We start from the raw sequence: 17,390 nt of genomic DNA, 5'->3' as shown, positions 1-17,390 counted from the left end.
ACCTCTACCACATGAATTTTTTTCATTCTGAGAGTTAGAATCCAAGGCTTCTGATTAATGAAGGAGGATTAATCCTATTCATCCCACCATAATTTCTTGACACTACAGAGTTTGATTGGAACTTAATTAAGCATATACATATTCTTCTACCTTAACTTGGAAGTATTAAGCAATAAAGGCAGGAAAAAAATTTCGAAGTTTGTCTAAGATGACTAAATTACTTAGTCTTTAGCTTCCAAACACAAATAACCTATATATATATATAAGACATAGGCCCGCTGACGTGGTACTCTTCTAGACTAGAAATTCTATTTATCTTTAATCTCAATTTTTTGTATTTATTTAATTTTAATTGTATTAATTAATTAGTAAAATAAAATTGTTGTCTGTTCAGGAATAGTTGTGCACAGGTTTTCAACCATTCGTGCCTTCTCCGTTTAATTCTGTTTTTCTCTCTCCTAAGTAGTTATGAATTAATCTTCATTAGTTCCTAATCACACGTTCCTTTCTCCTTGTCCATTTAATGTCATTATACTTAGTTACTTTCATATTCATTAATTTCCATTGTCCATTACTTCAAATTTATATTTATCCATTTTAATTACCTATTACTTCCAGTAGGGAAGATTTCATTTGATCTACCACGCTGCCAGTTACCTTGGCATTTACTTATATCGCAATATAATGTTTCTTGCTCTTTAGTTAACCTACTTGCGTATTAGTTTATGTGTTTGATTTTTAACAGTACTCTAGTTTTCCATTCATGGATATGGCTATGCATTTTCTTTAAACATCCTCTAGTGTGTATATGGTGTCATTCAAGTATTTTCTTTTTCTATACAATTTTTTATATACATAGTAATGAGAAGAGGAACTAATCAAGGAAAAAAATGCTTTTTATTATTTCGTGATTTTTGCAGAACCATGAACATTTTACAAAAAATATTAGATGAGGAAAAGGAGATTTGACTGGTGGCGAGAGGAGAGTACGTTATAGTAGAGAACATTTTTCTAAAAGCTAAGATACACGCTTTTTGCTGTAAATGGATTGAATATTGTATTATTAGGCTTATGTCTATGATCATAAGTTATTTTTATTATTATCGCGTTATTTTATGAAAAATGTTGATGCATTATATAGTCGTTCACTTCAAGTAATCATTCTTATGACAAGTCGTTAAGTGTAACTTTTCTGGTAGATATATACTTTTGTAGCCGATATTGAGAAATTAATGAGAATGTAACTAATGTGCATTTAATCACTTCAATTGCCATGGTTAGATCAAGGTGCAAGCAATAGTAAAATGCTTATTATTTCGTGATTTTGCAGAACCATGAGAATTTTACAAAAAATATTAGATGAGGAAAAAGAAATTTGACTGGTGGCGAGAGGAGAATATAGTACAGTAGAGAACCTTTTTCATAAAGCTAAGATACACGATTTTTGCTGCAAATGGATTGAATATTGTATTATTAGGCTTATGTCTATGATCATAAGTTATTTTTATTGTTATCGCGTTATTTTGTGAAAAATGTTGTTTACTTTTAAGTTCATGCATTATATAGTCGTTCAAGGAATCAATATTCTTATGGCAACTTGTTAAGCGTAACTTTTCTGGTGGATATATACTTCTATAGCCGATATTGAAAAACTAATGAGAATGTGACTAATGTGCAGTTAATCACTTCAATTGCCATGGTTAGATCAAGGTGCAGGCAATAGAGTGATAATGGTGGTTTTTATAAAAAAAAAATACCGAAGAAGCTCTGTCAAGGTATTATCCTATCATTTTTAGCGACTCTTTTTTATTTCGATAAATATGTTTGTTTAATAATCTTAAAATCTCATGATAAAAGTTTATTTTTTTCAACGCAATAAAATCTCTACGAAGATATTATTTTTAAACGACCCATTTTTTATTTTAAGCTTGATCTGAACCTTATTATTCAGTAATAACACAAAACTTTTATATTATGTGTAGAATTAGGAAAACAAAAGGTCAACTTATTTGTTATCACTAATTACCAGATATTTTTATATGAAAACTGAAATGGGAAAATGATGATAGTTATTACCGTCCAATCTTGAGTTGAATACAAAAAATCAGATTTGCAATGTAGATTATATATGATTCCTTAATACAATGACTCTAATTTGTTCCGTATTTTGTAGTTAGTATATTTTTTTTTCCTTTGATATTAATCATGTTTATGAAAGATATGTGAATAAGGTGTGATGATGCTTATCCACGTAATCAGTAGAGCTCAATCATATATCTAAAAACATGCACTACCATCTAACCATATATAGCATATATCATTTCTTTTTGAGCTTTGGGGTTTCATCTTTTTCCCCCTCTTAAACCAACTCCGAAGACATTGTTATTTGAACTCTACAGATAAAAACTCTGTAGATTGTACCACAGAGTACCCTGTACTTAGTTTAAGATTGTACCACGTAGTACAATGTAAACTATTTATATTTAGATTGTATACGTTGATCGTTGTATTCATATTTCACCAAACAAAGAATTTTCATTTGATGCTTTAATAGATATTTGAATAATATAGTTATGGTGTCACATGCACAGAATTCAATTACATGTGCAAGATTTACAAATTGATTTTTCAATATGTTTACATCTAGACAAAAGAGTAGTGACTCGAGAGTTAAAATAAAGTTCAAGGAATGTGTTACAATACAGAACAAACATTGGTTATAATTCTGAAAAGAAGACTTGACACTGTTTTATGGCCTTAAGAAGTTTGTTGTGCAGAATACAAGTGAGATTGTTTGATATTTATGAATAATTTTAACTAGGAATAGTAGACAAGATGACTGTTACATGTTTGCTCCGTGAGGAATCCACCATCGTGTACCTACAAAAGTAACGCTTTAATCCAGATTTTTTTTTTTTACTTTATATAGTTGTTTTTGTTTTGTTTTAGTATTAATTTAATCTCTTATCTTTTAACCAGCACAAAAAGACCATTTCATAAATTTGTTGAAGGCATATAGTTTATGCTGCGAAGTTGAAGAGTCCATACTTTTAATGCATACAAAATATGTCAAGGACAAATTTTACAGAAGATATATAGAAAAGAAAAAAAAAATCTAATAAAAGAATAATACAAGTATATCATTCATTAGAGGTATTTGAGTATGTGACTGTTAATTTTTTAAATTTTAAAGGCGGAATATTCTCAATATTTTTAATTTTTATGAGAAGCTACCTTTTATTATTTTAATATTAATTTTAAGTTGGACTATTCGCAACATTTCTAAATTTTACAAAGAATCTGCCTTTTTTCATTTTAATTTCTGAATATGGTAGAGGATTAGTCGCAAGTTCAATGAGGTCATTGACAGGAAAAAATTTCTAGTTAAATATATAAACGGTAAAAACAAAGCTAATTAAATATTGAACGTAGGACTGCAAGAAAAAGATTATTACCTGACCAGAAAGGAAGATAGAATTAATTCAGTTAATTCGTATAGAAAAGAAGAATTTTCCTACCCCTTCCTTTGCCCTGTAGTTAAATCTTTTGGACATTTTTACCTTAAGTATTTGTTAGCAACTTAAATATCCCGTAAGAGATGAAAATTTTGATTAAACCGTATTAATTGTGGGGTCACTTATCCAAAAGAGATCATTGGCCTAAAATGATTAATCCAAAAGTTTAAAGAAATCAGAGGATAAGAAATATTCGTACAAGCTGTTTGTACACACATTTTACTACACGATTACATATAATGAAATGGTTAATTTGTTGCATTACTTAATAATGTATGTCTTGAACCAGCTCCCATTTTTAGGATATTACATAAATTGATTATACTGAAATTGTCTACCTAATTGCAGAATAATCCTAAGAAGAACCAAGCTGTCTTTTTGGACTTATTCTAATACATCTCGTTTATAATGTCTGGAAACAACAACAGTCATGAGATTATAATAGAAAAAGACTAGATAAATACTTTGCAATCAATTAAGGTTGTTCTGTTATGGAATCTTCTTAGATTTGCTAAATGGAATCTCACCACAACCAAACTGATCTAAGACTCTGCAAAATATCTAGCGTGGGATGATTTTTTTTTTTTTAAATACTTACAAAATACGGAAAAGGGTCAGATTTACCCCAGTCCTCTAAGTAAGTTATGTTTACTTCATTATACTTTTTTTATATATTTATCTCTGTCATCCAGAAGAGAAAGATATGTAAATTTCCAGTATTTAGTGGGTCGGGCGGGCGGTTTAAATTCTTTTAAATGGATGATCAAATTTAATTGGAAATTAAACGCCACGTAGGCTCTATGTAGGAAAATTTAAGCGGAGATATGAGATTTAAAGGATGAGAGGTATACATAGCCCGAAAATTGGATAGCAAGGACAAATTTATCAAAAAGTATAACGAATGACAAATATAACTTATTTGTTAAAGTACAGGGCAAATTTGACCCTTTTCCGTACAAAATATAAAGGGCCAGAATTCAATTTCCATCAGTAACAGATAAAAATCACAAATAATCTCTTTCCAACCGCTATAATTAAAAAATACTATTATTATAAAATTTTAAATTCCAAAAATAAAAAGTGACTAGCCCACGCTATTACTACATCTAACAATTTCTTGGAGCAACTTACCACATGAGAGTTGGGCTAGCCTTAGGACATGAATCTTCAGTGGCCCGTGTCTTAATTTGTCTTACATTTACATTAAGAAGACAAATATGATACATAAATTTTTCATTTATCCTGTAATCCAGTGTCCAGCAGGTATGATATGAGTACTTCGTACATATGAGTTTTATACTTAATGCATATGCAGCCCCCTAAACTTATAAATGTAGTCAAAATGCATCTACTCATACATACTAACATGAGGGTGTATTAAAACTTGCCATAAACGAGTCTAAACATAGTCATCCAAGGACCCCGTACGGCTCTTAGATCGACAAGGATAACTATCAATTTGGGATGTATGAGCATTAAAGTATAACGGGGATAAAATTACTATATTTCCTATTTATATAATTATTTTTTACCCTTTTCCCTATTGTTAATTTTTGCACCTTTTGGGCAGCTTAAATATTTGCATCTTTTGCATATTCAAAATTTAGCTTTTGGCTCGTTTGTCTTCTCTTGCTCCTGGGAATAGGAGCAGGGAAATGGCCTTGAAAAGGGACTTAAAATTAAGTTTCTTAAGGTATTGTGGCTCTATTTCCAGTTCTGAATCCATACTGGCAACCAGCATCAAGAATCTTCCACAAGTAAAAAAGTTCAACAACAGCTTGGAGGGTTTGATTTCAATAGCTCATAATTTCGTAATCTCACTTATGTTAACTAAGAAATTGGTAGTAGTTCTCACATTTATAATAGTATAAAGCTCACTTTCACTAGTACCAGAAAACTTAATTAGATTTTGACTACAAAGCCAATTCAGACAAAAACTAAATAAACTTACAAATTTCAAATCCTAAACAAATTTAGTGTTTATACTCTTGGTTTTGTACCTAGTCTTGGACAAGAAAACTACCAAAAATGAGAATGTGTGAGCACCAAAGGCAGACCTTTAACTTTGCAAGACCTGGCGCGCCTCTTAGAATTTCAAAATGTCAGTTCTAAATTACTGCACAAGCACTAGACTATGAGCCTCAAATCATTGACTATGGAGTACACAAGGTTCGGCGAACAAGTTACAGATTATGTAAAAAAAACATTGAAAGAACCAACTCGATGAACAAAAACTTACTGGACTTTTGCCTTCCAAGAGCCTGCAAAATGGCCCTAAGCGGAAACAGCCCATCTAACTGGACTTTGATATACATCTTTGGGGAAAAAAATTAGGCGGAATGATCAATTTTTGGGAAAACATCACTAATTGCACGCCCAATCCAGACTAATTACGCGCCCATGTCCCCTCCCAAACTATTTTCGTTTCTGCTTAATCCAGCCCAAACTAATTACCCGACGTGCCCCCTCGCTCAAACCCCTTCCTCCATGATATCATTGCAGTATATTTATATGTCATGATAATATCACGAAGGACTAAGAAAAGGACCGAAGCAGTCCTCCATGATACCATCTCAATATATTTATATACCACAATGGTACCATGGTCCATGGTCCTGAGGAGTGTCTCATTGAAGGATTGAAGCAGTCCTCCATAATACCATCACAATATATGTATATAAGACGATGGTATCATGGAGGTTTTTTTGGAGAAAAGTGTGTCTTTTTAAATAAATGAACATGATCATCCATAATACCATCTCAGTATATTTATATACCATGCTGCTATCATAATTTGGGGGCATCTCGAGTAGCTAGTTTTAATTTTTGGGAAAATGACCTAATAATACCTATTTAAGACTCTATATTACAAAACATAAGGATATTTTTCCTTATTTACAAAATATACCAACAAAATTACAAAATATACCACATTTGGGCTTAATGCGATATCCACGATTTCAGGCTTTTTTTAAGGAAGATTTTAAATGTAGACTTAATTCTAGGATAGTTACCATTCAACTTCTTCTTCTTTTTAAAAATATTTCTCTCTCTCTCTCTCTCTCTCTATCTCCCTCTATGATAGACACCATTTTCGTACCTAAAATCCATCTTCTCTCCTAGTATAAATTTCGAAACAAATATTACAAAGTATTTTTGATTACTAACTTGTGTATTAATTGTATATAAAAATTGATTTGTATCGTTTTGAGATACATATGATCATTATATGTTTTGAAAATCTGTATAAATTATATAAATTGTAGTTTTAAAAACGTTGAAAACTAATGTATGTATAAAATGTGTATGGAGTCTGCCATATGTCATTTTTCAGATATATGCGCCACAATGTGTATGAAATGCGAACAAACTTGATATCAATTAGTCTTAAAAATGTTGAAAACCAATATGTGTATGAAATGTGGATGGAATTTGGTTTGTATCAATTAGAAAACTTATTATACATATATACTTTCTCATAATCTATACATACCTTGATCAGATTTCATACAATTTATATGTACTTTATCATAATCACAATATACATACAACTTTTATACATATTTCATACGTAGAAATTATAACGAATTTATACATTTATACATATTGCATACAAAAATTAATATATATTTATTTCTCAGTGTATGAACTTTGTATGAAATCTGGTTTGCATCAATTACAAGCTTATTATACATATTTTTCTCAAAATTTATATATACTTTGATTAGATTTTATAAAATTTATATGTACTTTATAATAATCAAAATACACATACAATTTATATACATATTTCATATATAAAAATTATAAGAATCTATACAGTAATACATATTGCATACGAAATTATACATATATGTTTTTTGGTGGATGAACTTTGCAAATAAAAATTACCGATTATAATGGACTTTTTGAGTAAAAGCTGGAGAAAATTAGGTAACAATATCTCTTAATTTTGAATGGGGAGAGAAAAGTGGATGAAATAAGGAAGCAACAGTTGGAGAAAATCAGGGAACTATATCTCTAAATTTTAATGGAGAGAGAAAATTGGATAAAATAAGTAAAACAATTTCCTTACCTTATTTAATGTGTTTTATTTGCTTCTTTTTAATTTACCTAATTCGTATAGATTTTGTAACAAGTCTATTGATACATTTTGTAAACTGAAAAATATCGTCATTTTCTGTAAATATACCCTCTTATCATGTACATATATGTTTTTTGCCCCTAATTTTTTCTGGGGGTATGAGCGGGTAATTATTTTGGTTCAGAGGAGGCACATTCTTTCCCCCAATTTTTAGGTGACAATCAAAGTTTAGCCACCATTTCAAATGTAATTGAAAAGTATTCAATTATTAATGCAAAAATAAAATTTGAACAAATATATGCCTTAGTTAAAATACAAGAAGCACACGGTGCTGGAGTTCAAAATTTTGACAGATAGAGTTCCAGCACAATATGTTGGATGGTTGAAAAAACTGAGTTTCAAACTCCAGAAGGATTCATGGATTTTAAAATTTAAATGTTCAAACTCAAAAAAAAAAAAAAATCATGGAGTTTAATAGGTATCATGAGCAAGATAATGATAAAATATTTAAATTTTAAAACGTGTATCTTGAATGAATAAGTATGTGAAACAATTTAGAAGGTATTATTTGACTTATTTTACCTTTGGAACCCAAAGACAATGCCTTGAGTTTCAACTTCTACCTATCGAAACTTCATGAATTTTTTTCACTGGTTTGAACTGCATATTTTAAACTATAGGAAATTTTCATGGAATTTTAGACCGTCAATTCTAACTCGAACAACATTTGGAGTTACTAAATTTCAAATTACGCAGAAATTCTAAGGGTTTTCGTAGTTTAGTGTATGACCCTCTGAATGATGTTCAACATTAAAAAGCTATCAAAACTTAATTAATTATGAAATTCTGTCTAAAACTTTGAGTAGGGTTCAAAAAGCAGTTATTTTCCATTTCTTCCCATCTTTCAAATATTTTATGTCTTCATACTTGACAATAGTTGTGTAAGGCTTTTTTTTTTAATCTCACAAGTTAATGTACCGAAAGTAAGTGGACCAAACGAATTTGAGTCCACCTACTTGTGAGAGAAACAAGCCCTGATACAACTGACCGAAATGTGATAAACTCTCCATTTTTACTTTTAACTTCACTAGCCACTATCACTCTCTTTGTATTAAAAGAAACGTCATGTGATTTTCAATTCATTACTAACGGAATATGGGAAGATTAAGTTGTTTCATTTTCAGGCTAAAGCGGCAAATAGATAAACTTATTAGAATCATACGAATGGAATTCAACAGTAAGTATAGTGTATGTATAACAGCAGGGGAACAAGAAATTGAACATCCAAAGTTTGAAGATGCATAAAACAAGCTCTTCTTCATCTTAGCAGCCCCATCCTATCTGATGGCTAATATCAAAACAACAATAAACCCGAAAAATGCGGGGAAACGCGGGATGGGAAATAAGAAAACAAAAACGGCTCCAAAAGACGGGAGACAGGATTTACAAGGAAAACTACACATCTATAATATGAACCTATAGGGCATACCAATATATAAAGGCTTATAAGGTCAATGTATATAAGGACCGTCGGAAGTTGCTTGATACAAGCAGCAACTGAAACAGCAAGTTTGTCAAGCATAACTTGAATGGCATCCCGCAACTAGCTCGTGATGCAGAATTTGAGGGTGTCCTTCCGGCAACAGCAGGGGCAACTCCGGAGCTGTTAGGGGTATTCTGCTGCTCTGTTGGCAGTGAGTTTGGCGAGCTACCATTTGCTGGAGCTAACGGAAGTCTATTACTATCAGTAAGGTCTTCACCTGACAAGCAGAAACGCTTAGGGGTAAATCATTTGCTGAGAAGGAGCACTTGTCACGCTCAAAGTAAAGTCCTGAGAAAAGGAATGTAAAAGAGAATCCACAAAGTGGGCTAAGCTTTCTGCTACCCAAATTATCTGCCCCTTTTTCATTTTTCAGAGAAGTAATGAAGCAAGATAAAGTAATAAACAACGGAAAGAAGCTAAGGTAGAAAGGCAAGTTTTATTGGAAAATTACTTGCAAGCCGTTGTCATCCATATTCCAGATGACAGATATAGCGTAGTTTATAGGTCATTATAGTTAATAGTTTATTAAAACTAGGGATGGCAAACGGTAAGATCTTGCAAACACCTTCCTCAATTAACACTTAAGCTAACACAGTGAGCTACAAAGACTATTAGACGACAAAGAAACGGGATGGTAGAGACAAGTGGTTTAGATGATCAGCCTAAAAAGCGACGAGGGAAAAAGTGACTCAAAGTAGAGGCTAACATGAGTAGAGAAAGTCAATAGTATCCGGAAGACCATACATGTACAACATAATCTTTTGGTGAAAATGCGAAATAAGCATGTATACCACATTAACTCTTATTGGGTGTTAAAAATTACAGTTCAACTTCTCAATACACAAGAATAGGTTGTAACAAGTGAAAGCGGATAAATGCCTTTTAAGTTAATCACCCATGGCTAGAGACAACAAAGCGAGTATAGCTAAATCCAGATAAGACCAAGACAATTATTAATCAGAAATTGGTACTCACAGTCAGAGCGTGACCAACCCAGTTTCAGGTTTTCTCTATCAAACACCATGCGATATCCCGTCATGAAGTTCTCTGTAGAGGAAAATGGTTATTAGCACGTCCAAATATTGAGAGAGGTAATTGCAACACTCATGCGTTCAGAAATTTTTTACAGTTTTACCACCTACTTTAGCAGTTGGAGGTTATTTACGGTTGTAAGTTTATAAAAGACGAAACCATAAGGGAAGAGGGTCAAGCTTACGTCCAATCGTTCCGGTATCTATGCCTGAAGGCTCCACAGCTAAACAATATCCAACAGCACCCTATATTATGATATTGAATATATTCAGATGACCAACATAGAAATACCTGACAGCCTATTTAATACAGTACTGGTGAATGAATCGAAATGATCGGAAGTGAAGGACCAAAAGCTGGTGTGACAAAATAAGACCGAGAAGGGAATAGAGGACTGCCTCACAGATATACATATAATCAAAAGAACCACAATTTTCATCTCTGAGATACAGAAACAGGTGGAGTGTATTCAAGCGCTTACCTCACTGCCATAAATCACAAATACAGGATCCTGGATTATAAAGGTGCTGTTTGTCATGAACTTCAGAGTAAATGAAGGGATCTTCGGTAACCCTTCAGAACTGTCTAGGTTCAAATACTCATTCAGTACATATGATGAGGCAGAAAAAAGAAAGTAGATCTCTCTTTCGCTTATATGCCATTACCTGGATTTGTAGCAATATTGCCAAGGATATCCTTCAAAGCTAGCTTTTGTAGCATTCACTTCTCTGTCAAACTGTAACCGGAAAAGGACATAAAATTTCTGCACTGTAAGGCACAATAAGCAGCAAGTAGGTTTAAGCTTACCTCTTTAACAACACTATCATAAATTTGATCTGGGAGAAATGTAAATGATGTCCCACTATCCACAATGGCTTTGAAGTTTGTCTGCTCAATACAGGAGCTCCCAAGACAACATGATTCCACGCCAACAACATAAGTAACACTGGACCATGAATCACTCATGATGTGAGTTAACAGAGAGTTTAACAACACATACATGCAAGATAAAAGCAGAGGTAAACAGACAAATACAGCACTCAAACTAATAAGCAAGCCTCTAAAATTCATAAGTGTTTTTTTAATAAGGTAAGATGAAGTCTCTATTATTCATAAGATGACATACAATTGTCCTTCTGAAGGCAGAAAAGAAGTTGTCTGCTGGCTAGCAGGCCCTTGGTCTCCAAAGAAAATCCTTCCTGAATCATCTTCCTTAAAACAAAGAGAAAAAGAGTTTCGGACTAATCCAGCTTTGGCAAGATGACTAGGAACTGAAATCTCTCCAGGTCCCAAGCCCATAAGGCCATCAGGTGCAACTCCATTTAGGTAACCACCAGTTTGCTTACTACCACATCTGACATGAAAAAGAATTGAGACCTCCTTAATACAGTCTTTTCAAACAGAACCATGTGAAAATAGTCCATGCACAAAATTCTTATTTGAACTTGAGATACAAGCAGCAATTCAGTGACACACCCGAAAGTGATTGGAGCCCTGGCAGAGCTGTTGGCTGTCATACGGCTGCCTGATGCAAGGTGCAGGATATCTTCCATGAGCACTCCGGATGTGGATGTATCCTCCGATACATAATTCACAGTGTACGGGCAAGGCTCCTTAGGGTTTTTGCAATTTGAACCCAGTTCACATAACTGATGGCTGCACGACAGGAACTGACTTGTGCTTGAGCCAGATGGATTGTACTCGTTTAGATCTTTTTCCTGCATAATAGATGCCCCAAATACCAGGGAGCACCTGCCAATCAATCATCTGATATAAGTGCTAAACCTGTAGGCAGTATTAGCAAAGACTCCACATTTACATCGAGTACTGATATCTATACAAAGGAAATGGGATTAAGATGACTTTAAATTTTTAATAGTAGGAGAGCCAGCAACTCAAAGAAATAATTTCTCACTTACCATGATCTGATAAGACAACTCAGAAATGATATTGAATAAAATGTAGAATTTTGTGAAGTTTCCGTCGGGATTTATGAACTGCATGTTATTTTAAGTTGAATATTACACAAATACAATGTAGAAAGATGAGATATTGTAATACTCCATGAAGACATATAAATTGACTCAGATTTGTTTATCCGACGCTTGTTCTGTAGGAATTTTTTTCTTTTTATTTTCAGTTTTTAAATTAATTTGTTTCTCTGATGCCTTAGTATATTCTAGGGGTGTCAAATTAGGCCAATATTAACGTAACCTGACCAATTGAGAATAAATTATTGATAAGTCAAATTGGAGAGGTGGGGTCATGACCAATTGTTCGGCCCAAACTGATTCAACCTATCTTGACCAAAACGACCATTGGATGGATTGGGTCATGACCCGTTGGTTCACTCGTCCCGCTTCAACCCGTCTAAGTTTCTCAAACAGCCCATTTAACAGTCTTAGCATAATTTCAGCTCTCTGATGGTTTCTGTCTACTCTAGGCACAAACTATAACAAACATACGGATCATATCCAGTGGAATAGGTGCTACTGAAAATGTTACCTGAAATGGCCTTGGACCCTTCTGTTATTCTATACTCAAAAGTAAAACATCAGTTTTTTAAGGTGTAGAACTTTATTTTCAGATATCTCAAAGTGGTATCATGCTACTTGTTTAGTGGCATAAAACGGTCACAGAAACCATGATCACTTATCAACTTAAACCAAAAGAAGAAGATATTAAAAGAAAAATGGCAGAAACAGAAACCAAATAACAAAACAGGAATCAAGACATAGACAAGTTCACAAAGCGTTGATTATAGACAGCAGTACTTAACAAGTAAAGGCCTTTTTCAGTTACACCAAGTCTACTACAAAGTTAGAAATTCTGAATATAACAAAAAACATTCATGAATGAAGTACTGGCCTTGTCTACTTGATATATTTTTTTTTTTTATGACATGGGAGCCCACAACCGCTACCTTTGGGTGCGCACAGGGTAAACCCAGCTCCTTTGCAATAGCTCGCAAACCACACAGGAGAGGTAATCCACACTACGCAAGCCCCGTGCGACGAACTCGACCCAGAAGGCAAATCAGTCGTAGGCAGGGAGTTTTGAACCTGAGACCTCCATTATGAAAGCCCCATGCTCAACCAACTAAGCCACCCTTGCGGGTCCTTGTCTACTTGATATTTAAAGTGTTACAAGTTCTTGTGACTAATTTAAACATTAACATAATTGACATTAAGGCTTCTTCTTTCCTTTTCATGTAATTTGCCATTAAGACTTAATTAAACAAAATTTCTAACTCGTCGTTAGAAGTAAAATTAGTATATTCCCAAAGCATTAGTAATATCAGAAGTCACTAAAGCACCTCGTGGACATCATCTCTCACAACCGAAGGTTAAGAATTGACACCTTCTGTGTCAATGGAAATATATTAACCTTCCAAATAATTCACCTCCAGTAAGATTTTGAATGGAAGCTTAGAAAGGTATGGTGTTTAGCTCGATCACAACTCACAACTAACTACGTATCTATCCTTCTATAGCAGTCTAAGTGTTGAACTATAAATATCAACATTTTTTTGAGAAAGAAAACTATAGAGATAAACATAAAAAGTTCGCGTGCTCTATTTATTTAATGAATGATTTTATAGCGTGGTTTGGATGTCAAACCACTCAACTGAAACCAGAAAAGGCAGATATCATCTACGAGCCCAACCTATAGCAGTCCTTACCAGCAAGAAACTAGCAACAAACATTTAGAACAATGATATAACATTCTTGGTTAATATTGCATACCAGGCTGCTATAGTAACTGGCTGAAAGAGGAGCACATTGTACACATTCACATGGAACCCAAAGCAAGTCACTTCCAGCATCCAGTGCAACGAGAAAAGAAACATTTGGTGTTCCTATATCAACCCACATGTAATGTAACCTGAGGAAAAGTGCATAATATTGGATAAGGATCTTCATATAACCCGGAATGCCAACTCTTACAATATACAACAACAACAACCCAGTGAAATCCCACAACGTGAGGGCTGGGGAGGGTACAATGTACGCCAACTCTTACAATATAAAACACGAAAAGGAATAAAGGCTTAATACATAGACAACCCCTTACATTTGTCAGCAAATTTCATTTAGACACTTGACCTACAACTTGTTCCAATTGAGCACCTGAACACTGATGAAATGTTCCTATTAAACACTTTTGGTTCAAATTTTGAAAAACTTTTGTGCATCTTCTCAAGTGCTCATTACGTAAATAAGTTAACCACTTAAAATGTCACCTTTTTTAATTATACACATTAGCCTCAACACGTTGTAAAACTTCAGGCCTGTTCCAGTTGAGCTGATGTGTATAATTACAGGTAAAGATAGTTTAACTACCTAATAGAGCTTGAGAACACGCGCAAAAAAAATTCCAAAATTTGAATCGAGAGTGTCTAATAGTAACACTTTATCATGTGTTCAGGTGCTCAATTGAAACAAGCGGTAATTCGAGTATCTAAATGAAATCTGCTGACAAATTTATTAAGCCAAGATTAAATTAAGCCCGCAATTTAAACTTGCATCAAACCTTAAAAGACCCAAAACCAAAAATGTAAGTACATTAACCTTCATTTGATAAGCCCCTAAACATGTCTTTTAATTTAATTCAAGATGAAACCGCTAATTCAGAAAGGTTTTCAGTAACATCCTACATTTCACCCCCAAAGGAGAATAATACATCAACCAAATCCCAAAATCCTTATGTTCACTGTACATGCATCAGTCCTCCATATAAGTACACCCTGACTATCCCACTATGTCCCATTTTTAGCATATGTTAATCTAGTGTATTCAATAGATAGATTACAGACAAACTTGATCATGGAGTAGCTTTCAGTTACGATAATTATGGGCTAATTTATAACAAACCATTGTCTTAGTACTTAGCCACCATCCACGTTTGATGTTTTTTGAAAATCCATTGACTTTTCATAAATGCTTTTGGTACTCGAATTTTTGTTTCTATTTAACAACAAACTATGGATTGCTCAGACAGGTACAAGCCAAAAACAACTAAGTCCTAATTGAACTTACTTAAAATAAAAAAATAAAAAATAAAATAAAAAAATCCCAAAGCTTCCAAAAAATGTCACATCATTACTCCAAAAAGAGATGCTTTGACAAAAACATCAAATTTAGACCTTATAATTAGAAGATAAAATAGTTTATACTCTCTAATGACCCATTCACTATTTCATTAATGCTTCCAAAACCCAAAATTTAAAATTCCCAATGGAGCAACATATTATAATAAATAAACATGTTGGATGGATACAGGCTAGAATCACAAGAAAGCCTTAACTATACACACATTATTTAAAAGTCTCCTAGCATCAATCGCAACCCTTTTCTAGAAAGTTGTATCATTAAGCCCTCAAACAGTATTTCCGTGAACTGCTCTATTTTTAACAAGAACATTATACTATGCTCCTAAAATATACTCCATTGGTTTTAATTTATTTGTCTATTCCTTTTTAGTCTCTTTCCTAATTTGACTACTCTTTATTTTCAACATTTCAACCTGTTTAAGGATACAAGATTAGAAGATATTTTGGTAGATTATATAGATATTTAGTTTAAGTGTCTAACTTTCGTTTTTTGGTCTGTCCCTATATTTAGTAAGTTGTCAAATTCCAACATTTTAACGGATAAGTTTTAAGATTACAAGATTTAAAGGACGCTATACTCATCTTTACTTTAAGATCACAAGATTTAAAAGTCTCCTTTTGTTTCTTAAACTTCGCGTTCAATCAAACTAAGACACTTAAATTGGGACGGTACGAGTAATTAATTTTGTCTCGAAAAAAAACAAATAATTTGAGACAACTATTTTTAGAAATAAATAATTTGAGATGGAAGGAGTAATTATTTAGAAGGATAAAAGACCAACCATCCAAAATCATTCCCCAAGGGCATGGTTTTGCTACCCTCAAAAGGAAAAAGAAGCTGAAACTGAGGACCAGCTTTGATTTTTTGCCTCTGCAAATCACTACTCATCAACCTTCCATAATACTCCAAACTCCTATGTTGTGGCCCATTCCTTGAAACCTTAAGTTTTCTTCTCACTTCATCAGAGTATCTATGAACTAACTTTGATGAATACATACCAGCTACCCCACATTCAACCAGTAAAAATAACCCCACAACTATTGCTACAAAACCCACTCTGGAAATCGCCATTGAAACAAAGATCTATGAGATGGCCGAGTTGGTCTTAGGGGTCAGATTAAGGTAAGGGCCTGCTCTCAACAACAATTTATATTTCTCGTCAGACCCCACCTGTGAAATTACACGTCCTATGTTGTTGTTGTTGTTGTTGTTGTTGTTGTTTCCTCATAAGATAATGGAAGATGACCGAGTAGCGTCAGATTAAGGTTCTGGTCGGGTAGTTTGTTGTTGTTTCATAGAAGATAATGGAAGAAACTTGTAGAGTTGTAGTATAAATATATACACAACAACTTCAACACACTCAACTCGAGATCTAGTATTGAAAAAGGTTAATGGAAAAAAAGGAGATGGTCTAAGTTGCCAGATTAAGGTTCTGGTCTGAAAGGGCGTGGGTTGAAATTCCACTCTCAACGAGTTATATTTATCCCCAGACCCCCCAACCTGTGAGATTACAATGGGTAGTGGGTATGTTGTTGTTTACTCGGAAGATAATGGAAGGAACTTGGTAGTATAAATGGTCTCTATGTGTTATGTGTAGGTACATTTACAGAGTGAATGGTGTAAGTTAAGAGGAAATGGCTTTGGGGTATGTGTATATATATTGTGTGTGAATGAGAGGAGAGGATTTTGGGGTAAGTGAAGACTAAAAGAGGAAAGTAGGGGAGAGGTGAGGAGTAAGAAAGAAGGAGATCACGCGTCACTTATGAGCATTGTGGTGGGAATCTTTATATAATGCACATTACTTGACGTTTTTTCAAGCGCTACACTGTTTTTCTGCAATAAGTAACTTTTGTCTTTCGTTCTAAACCAAATCAATAAATACTGCTCTTTCTATTTACGTTGCTTTTTTTACTTGTTCGCCATTTTAAAAGTAAGATTTTTCCCTTTTACTAGTCACTTTAAATATCAGTATTTTAAAAATAAATTTTTTATTTTTACTTATCATTTTTAGCATGTTAAGAGAAAATAACTTTTTTATTTAGCACTATGGTAAATTATAAATTTCATTTATTAATTCTTAAGAGGTATGTAAAGTCCATAGT

General features: G+C 33.3%; 1 protein-coding gene across 2 annotated transcripts; it reads right to left on the bottom strand.

Moving 5' to 3' along the window:
• Nucleotides 1–8,829: 8,829 nt before the first annotated feature.
• On the bottom strand, nucleotides 8,830–17,038 carry LOC132613605 (aspartic proteinase-like protein 1). 2 transcript variants are annotated; one of them, XM_060327696.1, is made up of 10 exons: nucleotides 16,070–17,038; nucleotides 13,921–14,059; nucleotides 11,651–11,892; nucleotides 11,301–11,528; nucleotides 10,982–11,120; nucleotides 10,840–10,910; nucleotides 10,656–10,755; nucleotides 10,359–10,419; nucleotides 10,118–10,189; nucleotides 8,830–9,359 (listed from the first exon to the last, which is right to left on the bottom strand). In XM_060327696.1, exons 1-10 carry the CDS (start codon nucleotides 16,357–16,359, stop codon nucleotides 9,103–9,105), a joined length of 1,599 nt encoding a protein of 532 aa, XP_060183679.1. In that variant the 5' UTR covers nucleotides 16,360–17,038; the 3' UTR covers nucleotides 8,830–9,102. The 2 variants fall into 2 exon arrangements, with proteins under 2 accessions (XP_060183679.1, XP_060183680.1); XM_060327697.1 differs by having other exon boundaries at nucleotides 11,651–11,926; nucleotides 16,070–16,206.
• Between the last annotated feature and the right edge of the window lie 352 nt (nucleotides 17,039–17,390).

Source organism: Lycium barbarum, chromosome 10 (genome assembly GCF_019175385.1).
Source record: "Lycium barbarum isolate Lr01 chromosome 10, ASM1917538v2, whole genome shotgun sequence".
Lineage (NCBI taxonomy): Eukaryota > Viridiplantae > Streptophyta > Magnoliopsida > Solanales > Solanaceae > Lycium > Lycium barbarum.
This window is presented reverse-complemented; position numbering and strand designations above follow the sequence as displayed.